At 49.6% G+C, this 20,964-nt stretch overlaps 5 protein-coding genes across 5 annotated transcripts; 2 read left to right on the forward strand and 3 right to left on the reverse strand.

The window, feature by feature from the left end:
* The first annotated feature begins 1,569 nt into the window (after positions 1-1,569).
* On the forward strand, positions 1,570-3,626 carry BCR38DRAFT_451191 (glycoside hydrolase superfamily). The gene is made up of 3 exons (XM_040861447.1): positions 1,570-2,041; positions 2,101-2,137; positions 2,195-3,626. Exons 1-3 carry the CDS (start codon positions 1,910-1,912, stop codon positions 3,463-3,465), a joined length of 1,440 nt encoding a protein of 479 aa, XP_040710088.1. The 5' UTR covers positions 1,570-1,909; the 3' UTR covers positions 3,466-3,626.
* Positions 3,341-4,472, reverse strand: BCR38DRAFT_505283 (uncharacterized protein; the record flags this gene model as incomplete). Its single annotated transcript, XM_040864918.1, has 2 exons — positions 3,341-4,087; positions 4,221-4,472. 2 exons carry the CDS (start codon positions 4,470-4,472, stop codon positions 3,671-3,673), a joined length of 669 nt encoding a protein of 222 aa, XP_040710089.1. The 3' UTR covers positions 3,341-3,670.
* Positions 4,473-4,985: 513 nt separating this feature from the next.
* Positions 4,986-8,692, reverse strand: BCR38DRAFT_528554 (putative beta-galactosidase). The gene is made up of 6 exons (XM_040865431.1): positions 8,516-8,692; positions 7,808-8,465; positions 7,634-7,760; positions 7,476-7,584; positions 5,615-7,421; positions 4,986-5,528 (listed from the first exon to the last, which is right to left on the reverse strand). The coding sequence occupies exons 1-6, from the start codon at positions 8,642-8,644 to the stop codon at positions 5,311-5,313; spliced, it is 3,048 nt and encodes a 1,015-aa protein (XP_040710090.1). The 5' UTR covers positions 8,645-8,692; the 3' UTR covers positions 4,986-5,310.
* Positions 8,693-11,371: 2,679 nt separating this feature from the next.
* BCR38DRAFT_490674 (uncharacterized protein) lies at positions 11,372-12,622 on the reverse strand (the record flags this gene model as incomplete). Its single annotated transcript, XM_040864548.1, has 1 exon — positions 11,372-12,622. The coding sequence occupies one exon, from the start codon at positions 12,620-12,622 to the stop codon at positions 11,372-11,374; it is 1,251 nt and encodes a 416-aa protein (XP_040710091.1).
* A 4,198-nt stretch (positions 12,623-16,820) lies between these two features.
* On the forward strand, positions 16,821-20,766 carry BCR38DRAFT_461706 (beta subunit of DNA-directed RNA polymerase; the record flags this gene model as incomplete). Its single annotated transcript, XM_040862553.1, has 3 exons — positions 16,821-19,214; positions 19,265-20,493; positions 20,604-20,766. The coding sequence occupies 3 exons, from the start codon at positions 16,821-16,823 to the stop codon at positions 20,764-20,766; spliced, it is 3,786 nt and encodes a 1,261-aa protein (XP_040710092.1).
* Positions 20,767-20,964: the final 198 nt, after the last annotated feature.

Below are 20,964 nucleotides of genomic sequence, written 5' to 3' on the forward strand. Positions count from 1 at the left end.
TCGCTAATATGGAGATCCAAATACAGGAGAGAGGAGAAGGGCGGCGACTTCAAATTTCTCCGTAACCTCAGAATTGGCCAATTAGACACGGATGATGGAAGATATACCCAACCAATGTTTTGAAGACACTTATGATGATGCTGTGTAATGATAAAAGGCCATCAATCATCATCTCTAAGCTTCAGAGCCTCATGTGGAGGCACTTTGGACCTTTTATTCAGGCTTAGTTTTGAAGTGTTATTAGTGCCGAGCTACTGGGCATTTGTACTTCGGGTTTTGTCGCTCGCAGCCTCTACTTGACGGTGAGGTAGCAGGAATAGCTCCTCATGGTACACCAATTGGATTACCACTTACCAAATGTGACTTAAGCCACAAAGCTAAGTAGGGCTACAGGACGCGGAACGTGTTACCAAGTTGAAGTTTGTACCTTAGTCTAGCAATATGCTGACCGACTGGAAGGCACTAGACGTTTGAATGAGGTATCATTACACTTATCCGTCAGTCCGATAACTTGTCCATCTATAGGCTCAACTGAATACTAATACGCTGGTCTCAGCGCCCTTGTGGGCGAATACAATTAAACAAGGGCCGCGAACGGTGACACAGGTTACTTGTGGCGGGCTGTTCCGTTTAACTTATCGTTACAGATACTATGATTTATGGGATGTTCAATTTCCTACACTGCAATACACTCATATACTGGGAGCGATATATACATGCTCGTAGTATTGAATCCACGCGTTAAGTATAGTCCAAGATGGGATCAGTATTTGAAGCAATCACCCAAGTCGTTCGTTATGATTCGTCCGATCTCTCAACAGACGTTATCGTCTTGATCATGTCATACATCTGATCTGCCCTTACCATGCTCTTCTCTCTAAACGGTGCGCAAACTGACTACGAGGAGTGCACCTCTAGAGATGTTCTATATGAAACGTAATGACTCGTTTGCAGAGATGGTTCTTTCATTGAATCACTCGACCAATGGAGATCTGGCAGCAAGTGGAGCTTTGGGGTTTCAGGTGGGCAGTGGGGATAGTTACGTCTAGATTGAATCGATTTCCAGAATTGGGAAGTTGGATACTCCTTACAAGTTCTTGGAAATAGATATCCGGCTGCCGCCCGTCTTAACCACACTTGGATTTGATGTTCCCGTTGAAGGAGCAAAAGGAGGGCACATATGCCTAACCTGTCTGTATTGTAGCTAACTCTGGTCCTCTCTTCGAGGGTCTATGTATGGAAACAAAAGGGTTCTTATATAGTCAATGAATGGTAGACTTGCTGATTAATTCAGACAAGTTGTAGAAGCATATAGATAAGTAGGGAATGTTCTATCCTCGCCACATTTCTCGTAATAGAGGTATGTGGGGATGGTCGCCGTTCTAGGTGGCGATAGTGGCAAGTATAGGACCCACATGGCCCACAGGGCCCATATTGTCCAACTATCACAGACAGGTGTCCATCTGAGATGGGTCGCCTGGCTCCTGTAGTTGCTTAGCTCCTTATGCACAGCCAAGAATAGACATTTCGCGTGGACCTTGAACCTCTAACCTTGTATTTACGCAAGCTGCTGAAGAATGTTCAAGAAGTGCAACCTGGTCCAGTCCTTCGGGTCTGACGGCCTTGTCACCGATTTTGCCCAGATATCCCTGTTGACAATCATAAGATAATCCATTGCCCCCATTTTCATTCGATGTCTTCTGATCGCCGCGCAATGTCCGTCCTTGGCAGAAGCTTAGCAATAGCTTGTCCCCGGTTTTGTGCCCAGGCACTTAAACACTGATGACCCTTCAGGATGTTTACTTGTTTCTTTTACCAAAGTTCCTCTGCTTCTAGCGATTTCCGTTCGTTTTGTGGTAGTTGATTTCTACCCATACATTCATTGACAAACTCTTCACACTCTTTCACAATGCCTTGTCTCTCTGCTACTGCGGCTGCCTTGACGGTGGCCAATGTTGCTACTCAAGCGGCTATTTACGCACAGTGTGGTGGAACTAACTGGACTGGTGCCACTGAGTGCGTTTCTGGGGCTACTTGTGTTGTAAGTTTCAATATCTCGGCTTGTAGGATTGGTGGACGATGCTAACATGCGGGTATTAGGTGCAAAACCCATTCTACTCGCAATGTGTGGCATCTTGTAAGTGAAGGACTTGAAGACTACCGATCTGACTTGACTAACACGAAGTTTTTGTAGCTGATGCTTCGGCCTTCCCAAGCTCTATGCCAGCCCTCATGACTTCCGTCAGCCAGGCCCCTGTCTTCAGCTCTTCAATGCCTGTCGCTCCCACTATCTCGGTACCTTCAGTTTCGCATGCGGCCTCATCAGTCTCGATGTCAATTGCATCTTCATCTGCACCTGTCGTTGCAACTACATCTGCCGCCGCTGAATTGTCGTCCGCCGTGGCGTCTACCGTTGCTGCTGTCATTGAGACAACATCTTCCACATCTGTAGCCTCTACGACATCTGCCGCCGCAGCTTCAACCGCATCTTCAACTGCGAGTGGTCTGACCAAATTTGCCGGTATCAATATCGCCGGCTTCGACTTCGGCTGCAGTACTGACGGCACCTGCACCGTCTCAGGAAGCCAGGGCCCCATCACCAGCACCAACAACGGCACAGCGCAAATGGTGCACTTCGTCAACGACGACAACCTGAACATCTTCCGTCTCTCAGTCGGCTGGCAATACCTGACCAACGACGTTGTGGGCGGCGACCTCGACGCCACCAACTTCGCCAACTACGACGTGCTCATGCAGGCTTGCCTGGCCACGGGATCCCACTGCGCCATTGATATCCACAACTACGCCCGCTGGAATGGCGAGATCATCGGCCAGGGCGGCCCTACCAACGATGAGTTCACGGCTCTCTGGACCTCGCTCGCTACAAAATACGCTAGCGAGACCAAGGTCATCTTCGGCGTCATGAACGAGCCCCACGACGTGACTGTGTCCACCTGGGCTGAGACCGTCCAGGCTGCCGTCACCGCCATACGCAATGCCGGCGCTACATCGCAGTACATCACCCTTCCCGGATCTGACTACCAGTCGGCGGGGTCTTTCATATCAGACGGCAGCGCCGCCGCTCTACTGGGAATCACCAACCCCGACGGCACGACCACGAACCTCATATTTGACGTGCACAAGTACCTCGATAGCGATAACTCGGGCACCAGCACCGAGTGCGTCACCAATAACATCGATGATGCGTTCTCGCCGCTGGCTACCTGGCTGCGGAAGGAGGGCCGCATGGCCATTCTGACTGAGACTGGTGGTGGAAATGTGGCTAGTTGTGAAAAGTACGTCTGTGAGGAGATTGCGTACCTCAATGCTAACTCGGATGTTTACTTGGGATACATTGGCTGGGCGGCCGGTGGATTCGATGACACATATGCGTTGGATTTGACGCCCACTGGGGCGGACTTTAGCACTGATACTGCTTTGGCTGCTAAGTGCTTTGCACGATAAACAGGCAGTGTTAGGCGTCCCTTTGAAAGCAAGGGTCCAGAGGGATCGCCGCTAACAAAGTTTGGGACATTTAGGGACAACTTAGTGTAGCACTACTTCTCTTCTTATTCTGTAAATATTTACTTCACATAGTATAACAATGCAATTTTCATCTAATCCAACCATATCAAGCCACCACCAGCCACTCATTCTCTCAGCCGCTTGCTCAAATAACAGTAGTAGCATTACTATCAACCCTAATAAACCCTTCAAACTCCCCCTCGTTCAACCTTTCCCCCGTACTCGGACTCTCACTCCCCGGCGTAAGCAACCTCATGTAATAATACTCGCCCCCCTCAGTATTGTTCTGGTAATTGTACCCCCAAGTCGTAACATTCAACGCTCCCAGAAATACATCCGGTTGTCGCACCCCATCGACGATGTGAGCGTAGGGAAGTATGGTCAAAGTCGGGTCGGGCAGATCCGGGAATCCGAATCCGATGGCTTCTTCAGCGGGTGTGCCGGCTGCGATGACTTCTTTCCAGATTGTTCCGTTTGGGTACCGCGGGAGGTGGGCTTGTAGGGTAGAGTTGGTACAGCGCATTGAGGTTTGGTTCAGGGGTTTGGTGGTTTTGACTGTGAACTAGTTGTTTGGTGTATAGTCAGTCTCCAGCGAAACCTCGTAAGTGTTGATTGTTATTGGGAAAGATATTTCGTGCGTATGATATTGATCGAGAAGAAAGGCGAAGGGGAGGGGAAGGGGGACAAAAACGTACGAATCCCCAAGAAAGCCCATTAGCGGCGATGGCGAAGACAGTGTCGGCGCCGAAACCATCGATCGGCTTATCAGTCGAGTCGGCTACTATGGTCCATGGTCCGGCTATGCCTGTAGTGTTGTCGTAGTCTGGGTATGATGAGCAGTCTGCGGGCAATGGTAGCACTGTCGTGTTTGAGAGGGCTGAAATAAGAGGTAGAAGAGACACAGAGAGGGCCATTGCCTTTGCGAGACACGAAGCCGGTCGCCTCATTTTGAAGCAAATATCACCGTAAAGACAAAATCTGAATTGATCCCTCTGGATGCTTACTGGAGACGGAGGCATGCTTTTATCCTGCATTCAGGTAATATTGCCCCATTTGTGTCAAATGCCTAAATATCCCTACAGCGACAGTGTAGATGAAAGCTGCAACGCTCCGTTGCCACGCACCAGTGGCTAATCTGTGGATGGCCAATTGGTTTGCATGCCGAGTATATGACTTTCCCGAAGCGTAATGATAGTTCGGCACTTGGTGTTGTTAGCTTTTCTAGGGCGCTTCTTTATGGAATTGCGAATACGCTTCATGAGAACCATGATATTCGAAACTACACCCGGAAATGGTGGCAGATCTAAAGGACATATGCTACGATAGTAATATTAGGCTTTTGCAGCAGTTCGGTGATAGTGTAATGGCAAAGCGTTGCCTACCATGCGCAAAGAGTAGCCTACTGCTCACCAATTAGCCCCTAAGCAGGTGGTTGGATTCTAATCATTAGCGGGACTCCCCACTGCTCTTTGCTACGGGGCGTGCTTCGTATAAACCTGCTAGTAGGTTTCGTGTAGTGTACCGAGGAAAATAGGACCTAACTAGCGTCCAGGCTTAAGACCAAATTAAGTAGTGAAGAAATATATTATGCAGATCCTTGATACACTCTGGTAGCCCCACAGTTTGTTCGAAGGCAGGACGATATCAGCTTCCTATGAAGCCACAGTTATTTTCTAGGTTGCCAGAGTGTTGTATTTTGAACAACGCCGTGAATTCGCGATGTTTAATGTTGCGAATCGTTGTGGCTTGCCCTTAACAGCTCCAGTGACATGTACTTAGAAATCCTTAAAAAGCCCCATCTCGCTCTACCCATTGATCATCCCAAGTCAGGGCGGGCTTCTTCATGCCTGATTGAATTACAGCGTCAGCAGCAAGCTCCAGACTTCCTAATTTGCCACCGTCTGCCTCTTGTGACCAGAGTGTGATGGCGAGGTAGTTTGTCCCAGCGTAATTAAGTGTGCCTTCGGGGACCGGGAAGGCAATTTGAGGACCAAGGTTGTTGACTTTTCAGGTTAGTAAGCTTTGAACGGATATGTGATGCGATAGGGCGAAGGGACCTGGCTGGGGCCAAATAGCAGATAAGACTTACTGTATTTCCCAAATTGCCAACCATTAACATACAACTGCACTCTCAAATCGGCCGGGGCTCCACCTGCATCGGTAGTGTTCGCGAATACAAAACTCAGGGGCACATCATAGCCCGCAGGAATGTCGAGTTCGCAACTCGCAGCGTAAAATCCGACTCCAGCTGAATCGATGCCGTCGAGCGGCGACGCACTATCCCAGTCGGCGGTGGGTGGATTCGGCAGGTGATACCCCTGCCTCTCCGCATACATCCCACCCTCGTTGAAAGGCCCACGAAGCTGGTCGCGGTATTGCTCGCCGCCCATATTCCCCGTGACCTTCCAGCTGATGTCAGATTTCACATGCCCAGAGAGCGAGTAGTCAATGATTCCGCGTGGTGTCTTCATCGTGTCGTAGCCGGGGGTCCAGGATGTTTCTTGGCCCATATGGTCAATGAGCACAGTGAGAACGTACTGTGACCCCCGTTTTAATGATGAATTGGAAGGTAAGGCGAGTGTTTGATTGTAGCTCTTCAACAACCCATTCCCTGACCATGACCCGACGTAGGTCTCGTTGATCCAGACAGAGTGGCCGAAGCCGGAGCCACCTGTCGTGGAGAGGTAGAGGGATGATTCGTTTCCATTTGCGGCAAAGTATCCACGGTAAATAAGCGATCCTGTGCTAAAGCCATAATCACCCGCGATGAGCGAAGTGGGTGTCTTCAACAAGAACATGGTGCCGTAATCGTCGCGAGCAGTGTTGTTGGTCGTGGTGTGGTCGGCCTGTACCCATGCGGAATCGTCGTAGCCGGGCTTGATTTCGGGAAGAGAGTCGAGGTACTTCCAGTCCAGATCTGCGAGGCTTGGGAGATTTATGGATGGTGGCGAGTACGTCAATATGGCCGAAAGCCGCCCGTTTGCGGACTTGACACCGGGAACCTTTTGCCCATTGAAGTAGATATTGTTTGATCCGGGAAGACCAGCGAGAATCTCGAGATCAGCGGTTGCGTTCAAGTCACCCGTGAGGTGAAGAGACGTGCCGATTTTCGTCGCTGTGCGCAAGAGATATCCAGCTTTGGCGATGATGGTATCCTTTTTTTGTGAAGAGTAGTTGCCTATTGGAGCAGGTGCCTCGAGTTCCAGGACCCAATACTTAAACGCGTCATTGCGCCAGAGCAGATAGACATCCAGATTGCTCCCGTAGTGCAGAACCTTTCTCGTTGGCGTAACCTCCCATTGCACCACAACGGCCGACCCCTTGGTCTCAATCTTTGCAGATCCGCCTTCAACGATGGGCTTGCCAAGCTTATTTGAGAAGGCAAGCTCATGGGTTTCGCCTGCTCCGCCGTACATGAGAAGCACACGCTTCCCGTCCGTCCTTCTGTGGGTGTAAATATCTGCAGAGGAGTAAAGTAGATTGATGCCACCCACGTCGTAATCCGTGACGTGGATTTTGGTATCGCGGCCCTTCATCGTCAGGCTGCCGCCGAGTTGTGGAATGGTGACATTACCGATACTTGTCGGCACAGTGAAAACGTATGGAGTTGATGCGAGAGATTCGTAAGCTGAGTGCCGCGTTACGTAGAAAGTTGTGGTCTTGCCGAAAATTGGGGTGGTTGACAGCTCGGTTGTGCTCACATAAGACGTGTTAGTGAGGTTGCCGGGGGTTGCATCCAGATATGCCGGAGAGGAAGTGATGAAATTTGCGATTAGTTTTGCTTCGGCATATTTTTCGCGGCCAATCGTTCGGTCTTCCTTGATCGCTGCGCCGTAGTCGTACGAAGTATATCCGCCTGACTGTCCTAGATTGCCCCAGTTGGTGCCACCGTATGTCTGCGTGGTATGTTGTCAGACTGAGGTTCCAGAAAGAAAGTCCGCTAAACATACCATATAAATGTTAAGAATTGTCATGCCGAAGCTGAAGTCATTCTTGAAGAATAATCGCTCAAATTCGTGGTTGGTCATGACAGCACACCCTTCGAGACCTGGCCCACCCCTGCATCTTGTTAGATTGATGCCATAGTCCGCGCGTCTCAGATGCTTACCAGTTATCAATAGCTCCACCCTGGAATTCAACGACAGAATATGGGGTGTCTGGGCTTTGTTGGAGATGAAGTTCTCTCCAGTCTGTGGGTAGTTTTCCAGCAACCCAGTTGGCTTCTGGATTGGCGCCTAGAGCTTATTAACAAAAGATCGGTGAGCTCTGGGAATTGGCTTACAATCCCAGCCAATAGGATAGCTGTCATGACCGTAGATGTTGGGACCGCCAGGCTTCTCAGGGGTAAAGAGACCAATAACGGCCGCCTCATTGTTGATCAAGGGCACGACAATACCGGCACGCCGGAACTGCTCGTTAACGGCCTCAATGTATGCGACATCTGGCCACTTGATCCAATCAGCGCCGTAGGTGTATTCGTTTTCCGTTTGAAGAGCAATGACTGGCCCGCCATTCGTGATTTGGGCATCGGCAATGAGCTTGCCAATATGGGCGACGTAGTTCTCAGTGGCGTCCACATAACCGGTCTCCTTAGTCCTGAGAATGTCAGGGATACGCTGAAGCCATCCCGGAAATCCCCCACCGGATACCTCGGCGTTGATGTATGGACCTGGGCGGGCGATGAGGTAGATTCCTGCTTCGGCAGCAGCTGCAAAAAACGGTTCCCATGCGAACACTCCCTCGGCGGTAAAATGCCCAGGGTTTCCTTCCAACAGAGCCCAATCAACATAAAACGATACGCCTGTATAACCAAGAGCCTTGATCTTATGGAAGACGTCCAGCCAGAGACCAGGCACAGGAAGACGCCACGGGTGAAACTCTCCTGAGTAGAGCATGATCCGCTCACCGCGAACGAATAGAGAGTGTTCGTCCCATGTTACCTGGTAAGTTTAGTACGTTCTGTCGACTTTGACGGAAACACGAGTTATACCAGGTTTTGTAGAGCTTCGCGTTTCCCTGGATGTGCGACTATTAAATGTTGCCCACTTAGAGTTAACGCTAGCACATCAACGCAACAAAATGACAAGAGGATTGCAACAACCCTCTGGATCCAACTCATTTTTACATGAATCAATGTCGAAATTCCCGAATAACCAAACAGTACTGGAAAGAAAGCAGCACTTGAATGCACTCATACTTATACGAGACCGCATTTCTCCTCACCTCGAACTGTCCAGGTAGGTACACAGTTTGTACTTGGCGGTGCGGCGAATTGGACGACATCGGTTATGCAGATCAATGTTAGACCGAAAGGCACGGTTGGCCGCTCCGTATATCCGGAGCAAAATCATGAGATCTGGATGGTGGAATTGTGTCTGCTAATGACATCGACTAGCAGTGTCCCCATGTGTGGGACATTGGAAAATAGTGGGAATTGGAGAAGCTGCTGCATGCAGCCCCAGGAACTGTTCGATCAAGGACAGGGGGTGGAAAGGGAGCGTGCGGAGAACCCCTGGATATTCTCTATTTCTCCGTGAGAGCCATCCTAAGCAGATGGTCAACAATTTGAGGAGACAGCACTGCATGACTTTTCCTTCCGACTGCTGAAATGAGACTAGGGAAAATAACTCAATTTTGTAAGATTTTCTGGATAATGAGGTGATACTTCAATAGTTGAGATAGCTTTCTTAGTAAATGCCTGTGTTTAGAATCCCTTGCTATTGGATAGTCACTGGCCAGGAAAAAGCTGTAATGAACGGATGAGACGAGAGGGCCAGAACGGAACATGTTGGTGCTTCAATAACTTATCATGGATAAATGAAGCTGAAATTCCACTTGAGAACCTGCTATGAGATGCCTCCCTGGTTACAGTCAAGGAGACTGTTCGAGTTCTGTCCCCAATGATGTCGCGAGACCCCACTAGTGTCAGGTGGTGGTGAGTTGTCTCTGTGCAGTTTTGATTAGAGCCATGTCAGCCCAGAAGAAATGGGTGTCGAAGTAGTCGAAACTCAAAGGTATGATCGAATGGGGTTGGACTATACCATTAAAGAAGTGGCGTTTTGAAAGGAGAGCATTTCTTCAGTTTATCAAAGCAGATAATGCTCTTTGCTAGCAGAAGTTAACCTAGAAAAGGGCGACGGGCAGGCACTGTAAAGAAGATATAACCGGTGCATAATATCATAAAACTACAAATTGAAGAAGGATATCAAGAGGATGTCACAGGGCTGTTTACGTGGTTGATTATCCGATAACACTGCAACTACTGTTAGGGCCCTAAATAACAAAGTTTGAGGGTGATATCATCGCAACAGAACATAACTGTGGGATTGAGCGCCACAGTTATGCCCTAGGCGAAAGGTGATACAGTTACTTGTGCAGCTAGTAGGTCCGACCCTTCCTGCCTTCCTTTTTTCCTTCCTTAGAGCAAGAGAATTTTACAGAGCCTCTCAACACCAATCTACGTAGCACAATGCGTAGAGCATCCATAGCGATCAATACGATATCCATCCAGGATTATCAACAGAGTACATATTCCCTCAATAGTAATCCAAAGTAATCTAAGTAGTTAGTAAAGGAGAAGTAAGGGACAAGGTCTCCAGGCTTTCATAGACAAGCAGTCTCTGATTTAGTAATTGATTTGAGTATCAATCTAACCTATTCGTAAGGCATAGTACATGAACGACTCTTTTCCGAATAACCTATTATTCATCAATTATTCCCATATGCATCTTTATTAATTACGACCCCGACAGCAGGACATCCTTTCTAGTATAAATCCTCATAGCACTCTTTAAATGATTTAGCAACAAGACAAATAAAGGTTCGTGAATTTATGTACCATTGTCTCTTTAGGATACTCCAGGTTAGGTTGACGTAGAGCTGTTGTCGGTGAATGGTAATATCTACTGAAGCCCTGCTCCCATGTGTATATATTATCACACTGGCTCAGAAGTCCTAGAGGGGGTAGAGAGCACTCGGACGAAGGAAAAGAGGGGGAAGAAGGAAACTTGGGACCCCGTGCCTCGTCACTTCACCCCGTTTAACACCAGGGTACCGTCCCTCATGTACCGGGTTCCACGACGCTACATTCAACAAGTGTGAAATACTGGCCCTGTCACTATTTTATTGGCCCACGGATGGTCTATTGGTTCTTTTCTGATAGTCTATCACAATATATCCCTCTACGCAGCGACCTGTCTCCTCTCAGATGGATATTCCATTCCTCCTTCGCCACTGATTAATCCGTCCAGCTTTACCATCCTGCGAATCCCGGCGACACACTCACTGTGTCTTGTGTCGTGGCAGCTAGGTTACCCATCCAGAAGCTCGGTAGTCAGTCGGGTGATGACAGACAGCTTTGCATCATCTCTGTTTATTCGTGTCGATCAAGCGGTTCTTAGATCATTTCTTGTGGATGTGCTTGTGCCAGGTCAGGCAAAGCAATTAACAGGAAGGGGCTGTAAATTAGTCCGTCCTTATCAAAACATCCATTACCTGTAAAGAACTAGTTAGTTTGGGAAGGAGTTGGGTGGGCGATTGAGAAAGTGACTAATAATATAGAGGAAGCTTCTTACAGAAGACAGACGGAAGGGAAGCGCTTCTTGATATCTTCTTTGATGCGGTCTATATGCGTGGCATACGTGATATCGTGGAGACCGGTCTGGTCGCCGCTACCGCCATCTAGTATGCCACCAATTCTACCCGCAAGGTCCCAGACGCACGAACCAGAGTCACCGAGGTGCGAAAAGAACCCACTATCTCGGGATAAAATGCACCACTGAGAACACACGCGGGTTTGGCCACCGACAACGACACGCGTTAGGCTTCTCACTTCGTTGCTGATACCCTATGTCAGCCCCGTGGATCTGCCTCTCTTGCCTACTCTGAGAAGGTATTCATCGGTATACATGTTTTTGGCCACCGGACTAGTGATTTCCTCGAGCGGAACGGTCTGTCGGAGTCGCAATATACCGTCGGACGGTGGGGTAAAATAGTGGTTCAAGAAGCCATGATTGAGCTTGTTGACCACATCGTCGCCCAAGGTGCCGAGGAAGACTTGGTTGCTGTCGCCGAATCGTGTCCCGTCTAGTCTGACCAAGGCGTAGTCGGGCAACCACTGGACTTCCCCATCGTCGTCGCTGGCGGCCATGCCAGGTATCTTCTCGGGCATCCGGGCAGGAGAGTAAATGACAGGGCCAATACAGCGGGAGGACTTCGTAGAGAGTGTGGAGAGATGGGCTTGGAGTCGCTGAGCCTTGTGTAAGGCGTTGGCGGAATCTGGCGATGAATGCTCTGACCAGAAGGCGACGGTGGCAGTCACTTCATCAACAATCTTCTTCAAAGTAGCGTCTCCCGGCACCATGATTCGGGTCTGTGGCTTGCCGTTCTGAGCGACGCGCATGCAGGAATCCTGGTCATCATCATAAGCGACGTGATGGGATATCAGAGCGCACTTGACACGTTGGCCTTCGACTTTAGGATCGCCTATGCACAGGTAGAGGCCGAGGGTCCCCTCCTTGCCCGGTGTCTTTTCAGCAGCAACGCTCTGTCCGAGAGTCGGGGTGAGAGTAAGATAGCGCGTACTACCGAGCCCGCACTGCTTGAGGGGTATTAAAGGCCGAGAATGCGAATTCACAACTGAGGTGGTCACGGTAGCCTCACGTATCTCGCAGTGGACGTTTTCGACGCCAGCATGGGAAAGTGCGGCGCGGCATTGCTCGGCCAACTGCAGCCCGAGGCCAGGGTCGAGGCTCTCCGGTTCGACTGCAACCCAGAGCACTACAGGCTTCTGATCTTTGTTGTCGTCGTCATAGCCGATACGAACCACATCAATTGACGTCCATTTGGTCGAGGAGAGGACGCCTATGAGACGATGCTGCAGATCAGCGTTATACTTGGTGACGAGGGGATGGCCGGAACCGATGTTAGTGATGCGTTTGCGTAGCAAATGCTGACCCTGGACAATTGGTGCCCACGGCATTTCGTGGAAGTTGCTTCGAGCCACGAGCTTGGGCTGGCTGGGGAGGCCATAATAGTACTGACTTCTCTCCTGCTCCGATGGCGTCGTCAATCTCGTGCTGCTGGCTGGCTGAGCCATAGTGGATTGACGGGAGCCTGATGGCTGAGGATGAGGTATGGTCGTTGTTGATAAATTGGGGTCGGATGGCTGAGGATTTGATGATTTCCAAAGGTTCAATTCTACAGGTGCAGGTGAGCTCAAGGTACGCGAGATTATTATGCCTGTTCTGGCTCTCGTGGTGGTGGTTGTTGTTGTTGTAGCCATTGTGTATGCACCAAAGCGGGCTATCGTGATGGAGGGTTGAGATTGTTAGTGGAAAGAACTGAGTTGTGCATATTATTAAGAAGATATATCTAGTAAGCCGAGCGGTGCAATAAGCGAGATTCAGTCACATGATGTGCTATAGTAAGTGGACTTTTATGTGGATGCACGGCCCATTTCCGCACTCTACCTTCGCAGTTACCACAACTTTCAAATAGGACTGTCTCAGCTAATTCGTACTTGAATTTCCTGCAGAGAAATAAAATTGAGTTTTTATTTGCCAATGTGGGATCGCACTGGTACTAGCATTCTAGCTACATACGAAGGTGAAGAAGAGAAATACAGGTTGGGGTGATCGGAAGGGTCACCAAAGTATTTCACGTATCTCAGGTGTACCTCACCGTGACCTCATACCACTAATTTCACATTTAACAACTATACTAGTCTTTCGCTGTTGACCGCCTATAATCTTATCCTTATTGAAGTTGTTAGCTCATGTACTAGTAGTGTCGGATTCCAATCACTGGGGGCCGTACCGGTATTATGAATGTGGGTGAGGGATCAATCCCAAGTTGGCCCGGAAGGTCCCTAAATACTACAATTCGTCCTGTCTACCTCGCAGCCCTCCATATCTGAGGCCACAGCCCCCCAAATGCCCTCTTGGCCGAAGTTTTGTGGCCTTTCATCATTCTGAATGCCCTGGTTCGTCCATTTCCGGGCTCATTGACATCAATCCATAGATCTTATTTCCATTTTGACCGCTTTTGCCCTTGAATAATCCGTCAACTGTCAAACAGTGATGGCCCCTGCCGGAGACGCCCTGCGACCAGTCCTCCCCAATGTCTTTGACCCCTTGCTGGCGGCCAGCTCCTTCTGGCCAGCCCCTTTACGATGCTTTCGATCCTTGACTTCCTTGTGGATACAGGTGCCCTTGACTGCCGGTGGCTTGGTGCTCTTGTTTTGGTTGGCTTGCTTATCTTCTGGGTTTTCTGTTGGCGGGTGCTCTCGTGCTTACGTTTCTTTGTTATATGCCAGCGCCCTCTGGCCGATCAGCAGCTGCTTTGTGCAAGCATTCTTGCCTTGTGTGTGTGCCGATGCCCTCCAGCCACAGTCGGCTATTAATGATTATATTCAGTTCATATCAAATTAATTCTGTTAGCACTATCGGATAATCTGTGTGACTACACTACATCGACTTACACGTCCAGTCTAGTGTCGTAACGGGACGGTTACTATGCCAATTTGGACGTCCGTTATTCAGATTACACCCGTTCTTCTATTGGTCACTTTTACAACACATACCCATAGGTATAGAATTAGTAGCTTGACGTTATAGTAAGGTACACATAGATTAATTTTGTGACGGGCTCACTGCGAAACTATACAGCTCAACATGGCCAAATACTGTTAATTATCTAACTGAGTGTTACGAACCGTTGGCCCTGAACCAACATTACAGGCCCGTCGGCAGGCCAGGTGGATACAGACGCTAGGATCACGGGACCCCGCATCGGAGGAAGGAAAGGACCGACAGGTCACGTGACCTACAGGAGTGGATATGTTGGATATGTTGGACAACCAACATATCCAAGTGGGGATCAGTGAAGGAGAGATGGGTATATAAGGGACAGGACTCCCAGGCATTTCATAGATAGACAGTCTCCACTTCAGTGATCAATCTAAGCATCAATCTAACCCATTGGTGAGGCAAACTGCTGTCACGACCTGGGTTGGGTCGCATTGGTAGAGACCTCGATTAGGTGCTATCGACGAAGATTCTACTCTAAGGAGCGAAGGAAAGAAGATGACAACTTAGGTTTGAGGGAGCGCGACTAAGTCATCCACGCTTGGCGGGGCTCCTACAAGGGTTATGATTGGCTTCCCATCTGACACTGCCATGGCAGGTGTTCCAGCTGTAAGTCACCTGGTTGTAGTGAGTCTGCGAGGGTTGACCTTCACAGGGTTGACCTTCACACTCCGCAGCAGGACTTACTTACTAGCACAAACCCTTACAGACTCTTTAGTGGTTTACGCAGCTAGACTATTAGAGGTTTCGTTACACTGAGGAGGAAAGTAAAATAAGCGAGTTTTCCGAGAACACAAACTATGTTTTTATATGCCCTCGATGGTTCCTTTGTTGGATCCGGACGCAAGGTTCTTGCAGCTCCGGATCCCATTTCAGGCACAGCTGTCACAAATTTAGAGCTCTCGTAACGCCTGGATCCCTCTACCTGTATTTCCTTCTTTACCGTTGTATATAGCTAGAATATAGTGCGATCTGATAGTAGGTATATTAACTTGGTCCTCGTTGTGAAGGTCAACCCTCGCAGACTCACTACAACCAGGTGACTTACAGCTGGAACACCTGCCATGGCAGTGTCAGATGGGAAGCCAATCATAACCCTTGTAGGAGCCCCGCCAAGCGTGGATGACTTAGTCGCGCTCCCTCAAACCTAAGTTGTCATCTTCTTTCCTTCGCTCCTTAGAGTAGAATCTTCGTCGATAGCACCTAATCGAGGTCTCTACCAATGCGATCCAACCCAGGTCGTGACACTCGTCTGCTACGCGAAAGGTTATATTCCATTGACTAACTTCTCAAATGGTAGTAGTAAGAGCCTGTATAACGCAAGTTACAATTAATTTAGCGATAAATCGCGCTACCGGGAGAAACTCACAGTCTGCGAATTTTAACTACCTCGCTACTCAGAGGAGCTGCTCCAAACGTGGACCCTCTAGCAGCCTTATAGTTAGTGAAATTTAGTGGTTGTGGCCCGTGTGCGTTATTTCTAGTAGGTGCCTGGATGGGGACGTAAAGGGAATTGGTCATGCATCTGTAGTCCAAGCGCTTATCATTGGTTGATTGATTGATTGATTGAAATTTAACGTCTCATCACGTGAGACGTGCCGGGCGCAGTGCCGGCATGGTCAATGCTAGTCGAATCTATGTTACAGGGGACTGTCTTCATCTAACATTCCTGTTCAGTGCGATGGGCAGATCTCAGTAAAGAAATTGGTCTCCTCCGCCCATTGGCAAAACAAACGAGCTCCCTTGGTCGTGCCTAGGAGGGAATCTATACTATTCTTGGCCATATGCGCTTTTAGATGACCGGGCGTGGCCTTGCGGCCGCGCTTGCAAAAGTAGAAGTGGACTGGTGTCTTTGTCTTTCCACACCCGCAGTTGAGCAGTGCGTGTTCATTGGTTCACAGCATGTTAACTCGCCTTGCCTGAAGCCTCGTCAAAATGGCACGTGATGACCCGCCACCGCCTTCCCCTGTCGGGATTAGCGCAACTTATCCCGTCTTCCGCTCGCGACTTCCTTTCTTCAGCCTGTCCTGGGATCCTAGAAAGATTTGGCTGCCGCATTCCACTTGACAACACCACAGAGCCGCGGCGAAGGGCATCAACGCGCATTGAGAAAAGGAACATTTCGTATATCTCAGGGTGCGTCGCTGACCTTTTTGATAACTCTGATGACTTCTACTGTGCAGCGCTGACCTCGTCAGGCAGATTGCTGCTTGGTAATTTCGGAAGCCAGCAGTCTCAATCCAACAAGTTGCTTCGTCGCCCTTGATCCATCCAGGCATTGAGCGTAGGACTGTTCATTGTCTCAGGCCATTTTCTACCTCAACCCGCAGTCGTGTTGCTTCGAGCCTGATAATCGAACTCGCCTATCTGCTGAAACTTGGAAACTTGAGAATTACAGGCCTCGCGACAGCCTCCCTTTTTTGCAGGCTGTCTCGGATTGTTTCTTCTGCCATTAATCAACATCGATCCTTCCTACGTCTGCTACAGTCGCCACCGGACTCTCTAAAAACAGCACACCCGAATTACCCTGTCGATTTCAACATCACTCGTTTCGCGTTCTTCACCTCTACTTCGTCTGGGAGCTTTGTACATCATCTTCCGAATCGCGCCTCGTTTTTGGACCTGTCTTGCAGCTACCATTTTTGAACTCCTCAGACCAAAGACGCCTCTACATTTAATTCCCACCAAGAACATAAACACCGCGCGAAGATGGAGGAATACGAGGAAGTGTATGAGTACGAGGAAGAGTATGCCGACGAGGCCATCACCCCCGAGGATTGCTGGACAGTCATCTCTTCATATTTCGACACCAAGGGCCTAGTCTCCCAACAGATTGATTCGTTCAACGATTTCCAGGAAACGACGATTCAGGAGCTTATTGACGAGTACTCGACAATTAGTCTTGATCAGAACAATCCTTCCGATTCGACACCGGAACGCAACATTGTTCTTCGCCGATATGAGCTGAAGTTGGGCCACATCACTGTATCCAGACCTATCATCACTGAGGGTGATGGCTTGTCCACCCCCCTCCTTCCCTACGAATGCCGCGACCGAAACCTCACATATTCGAGTCCCCTGTACGTTAAGATTGACTACAAGCGATCAGTATGCGTCGAGCAGCCCGTCCCGTTGCATGAAATGGACGATGATCAGCAGGCAGAATATGCGAGGACCCAGGAACAACCCACGCGTCTGGTTTGGGAGGAAGAGATTGTGTCTCAACCCGTCGACGATAGAAGAAATAACGATAGGAACAAGGACAACCCAGATATGGTCTTCATTGGCAAGATTCCTGTCATGGTCAAGTCCAGGGCTTGCCATCTGAGTCGCGAGACTGAAGACGACCTGTTCGTGCTGAATGAGTGTCCCTACGACCAAGGTGGTTACTTCATTATCAATGGAAGTGAGAAGGTCCTCATCGCCCAGGAGCGTTCTGCAGCAAACATCGTTCAGGTCTTCAAGAAAGCCCAACCCAGTCCATTCTCCTACACAGCTGAGATTCGAAGCGCTTTGGAGAAGGGCTCCCGTCTCATTTCATCACTGATGCTTAAGCTTTACACTAAGGGAGACTCATCGCGAGGAGGCTACGGCCAGACCATCCACACGACCTTGCCATACGTCAAGTCTGACTTGCCTATTGCCATCGTCTTCCGAGCACTTGGCGTTGTGTCCGACGAGGACATTCTCAACCAGATTTGCTACGACCGCAATGACAGTCAGATGCTTGAGATGCTCCGACCGTGTATCGAGGAAGCGTTCTGCATTCAAGATCGCGAGGTGGCTCTTGATTACATCGGTAAGCGTGGCAACCAGACGACAGGTATGACTCGAGACCGCCGTGTGAGGGCTGCCAGGGACATCCTCCAGAAGGAAATGTTGCCACACATCTCTCAAGGCGAGGGTTGCGAGACCCGAAAGGCTTTCTTTTTGGGTTATATGGTCCACAAGCTTCTGCAGTGTGCACTAGGTCGACGTGACACCGATGACCGTGACCACTTTGGCAAAAAGCGTCTCGATCTTGCTGGCCCGCTGCTGGCGAAGCTCTTCCGCAACATTGTCCGTCGCCTCACTCAGGAGATTACTATGACTTTGAAGCGTTGTGTTGAGCAGGATAAAGATTTCCAAGTGCAATTCGGCATCAAGGCGGGCATCGTCACCAACGGTCTTAAATACTCCCTTGCCACCGGAAACTGGGGTGATCAAAAGAAGGCCATGAGCTCCACAGCCGGTGTTTCCCAGGTGCTGAACAGATACACATTCTCCTCGACCCTTTCACATTTGCGACGAACAAACACTCCTGTCGGCCGAGACGGAAAGCTCGCCAAGCCACGGCAGCTTCACAACACGCACTGGGGTCTTGTCTGTCCTGCAGAGACGCCGGAGGGTCAAGCTTGTGGTCTGGTGAAGAATTTGTCCTTAATGTGCTCTATCAGCGTGGGGACGTCTACTGAACCTATTATCGATTATATGATCACCCGAAACATGGAAGTCCTGGAGGAGTACGATGCAACGCGCTACCCCAATGCCACCAAGATATTCCTCAATGGTTCGTGGATTGGTGTCCACCAGGATCCCAAGTCACTTGTGAAGGATGTCCAGCAACTTCGCCGCACCAACCAGATTCCTGCTGAGGTTTCTCTGGTCCGAGATATTCGTGATCGAGAGTTCAAGATCTTCTCGGACGCAGGCAGAGTCATGCGTCCATTGTTTGTTGTCGACCAAGGAGACGAGGACGAGGAGAACAGGGGAAAGCTGATTCTGACCAAAGAGAAGGTCGTTAGACTAGAGCAAGATGCCTACGTTGAGGCCGAAAGCGGTGAGTTCTACGGCTGGAATGGCCTGGTGAACGATGGTGTCATCGAGTATCTTGATGCCGAAGAAGAGGAGACTGCAATGATCTGCATGACACCTGAGGACCTCGAAATCTACCGACGGGTCAAGAAAGGTGGTTCTCAGGTGCAAGATTTCGGAGACGACTTGAACCAACGTGTCAAGACGAAGATCAACCCAACGACGCATGCATATACTCACTGCGAGATCCACCCAAGTATGATTCTTGGTATTTGTGCCAGCATCATTCCTTTTCCCGATCATAACCAGGCACGCATCCCTCCCTACTTTCGCTTGATTCACACTAACACTACTCACAGTCCCCTCGTAACACTTACCAATCTGCCATGGGCAAGCAAGCCATGGGTTTCTTCCTTACCAATTACTCTCGTCGCATGGATACCATGGCCAACATCCTTTATTACCCTCAGAAGCCTCTGGGCACCACCCGCTCCATGGAATTCTTGAAGTTTCGAGAGCTTCCTGCCGGGCAGAACGCCATCGTTGCCATCGCCTGCTACTCGGGATACAACCAAGAAGATTCGGTTATCATGAACCAGAGTAGTATTGATCGAGGTCTCTTCCGAAGCTTGTTTTTCCGATCATACAGCGATTGCGAGAAACGTGTTGGTATCAACACAATTGAGCAGTTCGAGAAGCCTTTCCGCAGTGACACGCTAAGACTGAAGCAAGGCACGTACGACAAGCTCGATGATGACGGTATCATTGCTCCTGGCATAAGAGTCTCGGGTGAGGACATCATCATTGGCAAGACGTCGCCCATCAACCCTGAAAACGAGGAGATGGGACAGCGGACTAAGGCGCATGTTAAGCGGGATGCATCGACTCCCCTGCGCAGTACTGAGAGTGGAATTATCGACTCCGTGGTGATGACAACCAATGCCGATGGCCTACGCTATGTCAAGGTACGAGTACGAACGACCAAAATCCCCCAGATTGGTGACAAGTTCGCATCTCGTCACGGACAAAAGGGAACCATTGGTGTCACTTACCGTACGGAAGACATGCCGTTCACCCGTGAAGGCTTGGTACCTGACATTATCATCAACCCTCACGCCATTCCGTCTCGTATGACCATTGCTCATTTAATTGAGTGTCTGCTGTCCAAGGTTGCAACACTGAAGGGCATGGAGGGCGACGCTACACCATTCACCGATGTTACCGTCGACTCTGTTTCGAACCTATTGCGTGAGCATGGGTACCAGTCCCGTGGTTTCGAGATCATGTATCACGGCCACACTGGACGAAAGATGCGAGCCCAGGTCTTCTTTGGACCCACCTACTACCAGCGTCTGCGTCACATGGTCGACGACAAGATCCACGCCAGAGCCCGTGGTCCGGTACAGATAATGACACGCCAGCCTGTCGAGGGTCGTGCCAGAGATGGTGGCTTGCGTTTCGGAGAAATGGAGCGTGATTGCATGATCGCTCACGGTGCCGCGGCATTCTTGAAGGAGCGTTTGTTCGAGGTGTCGGACGCATTCAGAGTCCACGTCTGCGAGATCTGTGGTCTTATGACTCCTATTGCGTGAGTTCTCCCTTTTCTTTCCCTTGATGTTGTTATTCCACTGGCATAAGTGGTCATCCCCCAGGATAATATTTTATTTCACTGTCATTCTCAACGCTAACGTGTCATAGTCACCTCGCCAACCAGACCTTCGAATGCCGACCTTGCAAGAACAAGACGAAGATCGCACAGATCCAGATTCCATATGCTGCAAAGCTTCTATTCCAGGAGCTCCAAAGCATGAATATTGCCAGCAGGATGTTCACGGATCGATCTGGCGTGTCTCTTCGTTAGGAAATGAAAGAAATGGGTTATACCAGTGGAATGAACAAACTGAGACATATGTATATAGTGATATCCCATGGAATAAACGATATATTCCATATACGCCTTGCTTGCTTCTCTTGACTCACGGGGAGACCACCGACACTCGTAAGCTTGTCTGGATTTATTCGCTTGTCGGACCTTTCGATTGGCAGAGCGGCAGAGTCG

The sequence above is a fragment of the Pseudomassariella vexata genome (assembly GCF_002105095.1).
Source record: "Pseudomassariella vexata strain CBS 129021 chromosome Unknown BCR38scaffold_23, whole genome shotgun sequence".
NCBI classification, from domain to species: Eukaryota; Fungi; Ascomycota; class Sordariomycetes; order Amphisphaeriales; family Pseudomassariaceae; genus Pseudomassariella; species Pseudomassariella vexata.

What these genes read in the sequence shown, in the direction of transcription:
- BCR38DRAFT_451191 (XM_040861447.1), top strand. Translation starts at nt 1,910, where the DNA reads ATGCCTTGTCTCTCTGCTACTGCGGCTGCCTTGACGGTGGCCAATGTT. An exon ending in TTTCTGGGGCTACTTGTGTT is followed by an intron (nt 2,042 to 2,100) that starts GTAAGTTTCAAT and finishes TGCGGGTATTAG; the next exon opens with GTGCAAAACCCATTCTACTC. An exon ending in CTCGCAATGTGTGGCATCTT is followed by an intron (nt 2,138 to 2,194) that starts GTAAGTGAAGGA and finishes AAGTTTTTGTAG; the next exon opens with CTGATGCTTCGGCCTTCCCA.
- BCR38DRAFT_528554 (XM_040865431.1), bottom strand. Translation starts at nt 8,644, where the DNA reads ATGAGTTGGATCCAGAGGGTTGTTGCAATCCTCTTGTCATTTTGTTGC. An exon ending in GCGAAGCTCTACAAAACCTG is followed by an intron (nt 8,466 to 8,515) that starts GTATAACTCGTG and finishes TAAACTTACCAG; the next exon opens with GTAACATGGGACGAACACTC. An exon ending in TTGGCAATTTGGGAAATACA is followed by an intron (nt 5,529 to 5,614) that starts GTAAGTCTTATC and finishes TAACCTGAAAAG; the next exon opens with TCAACAACCTTGGTCCTCAA.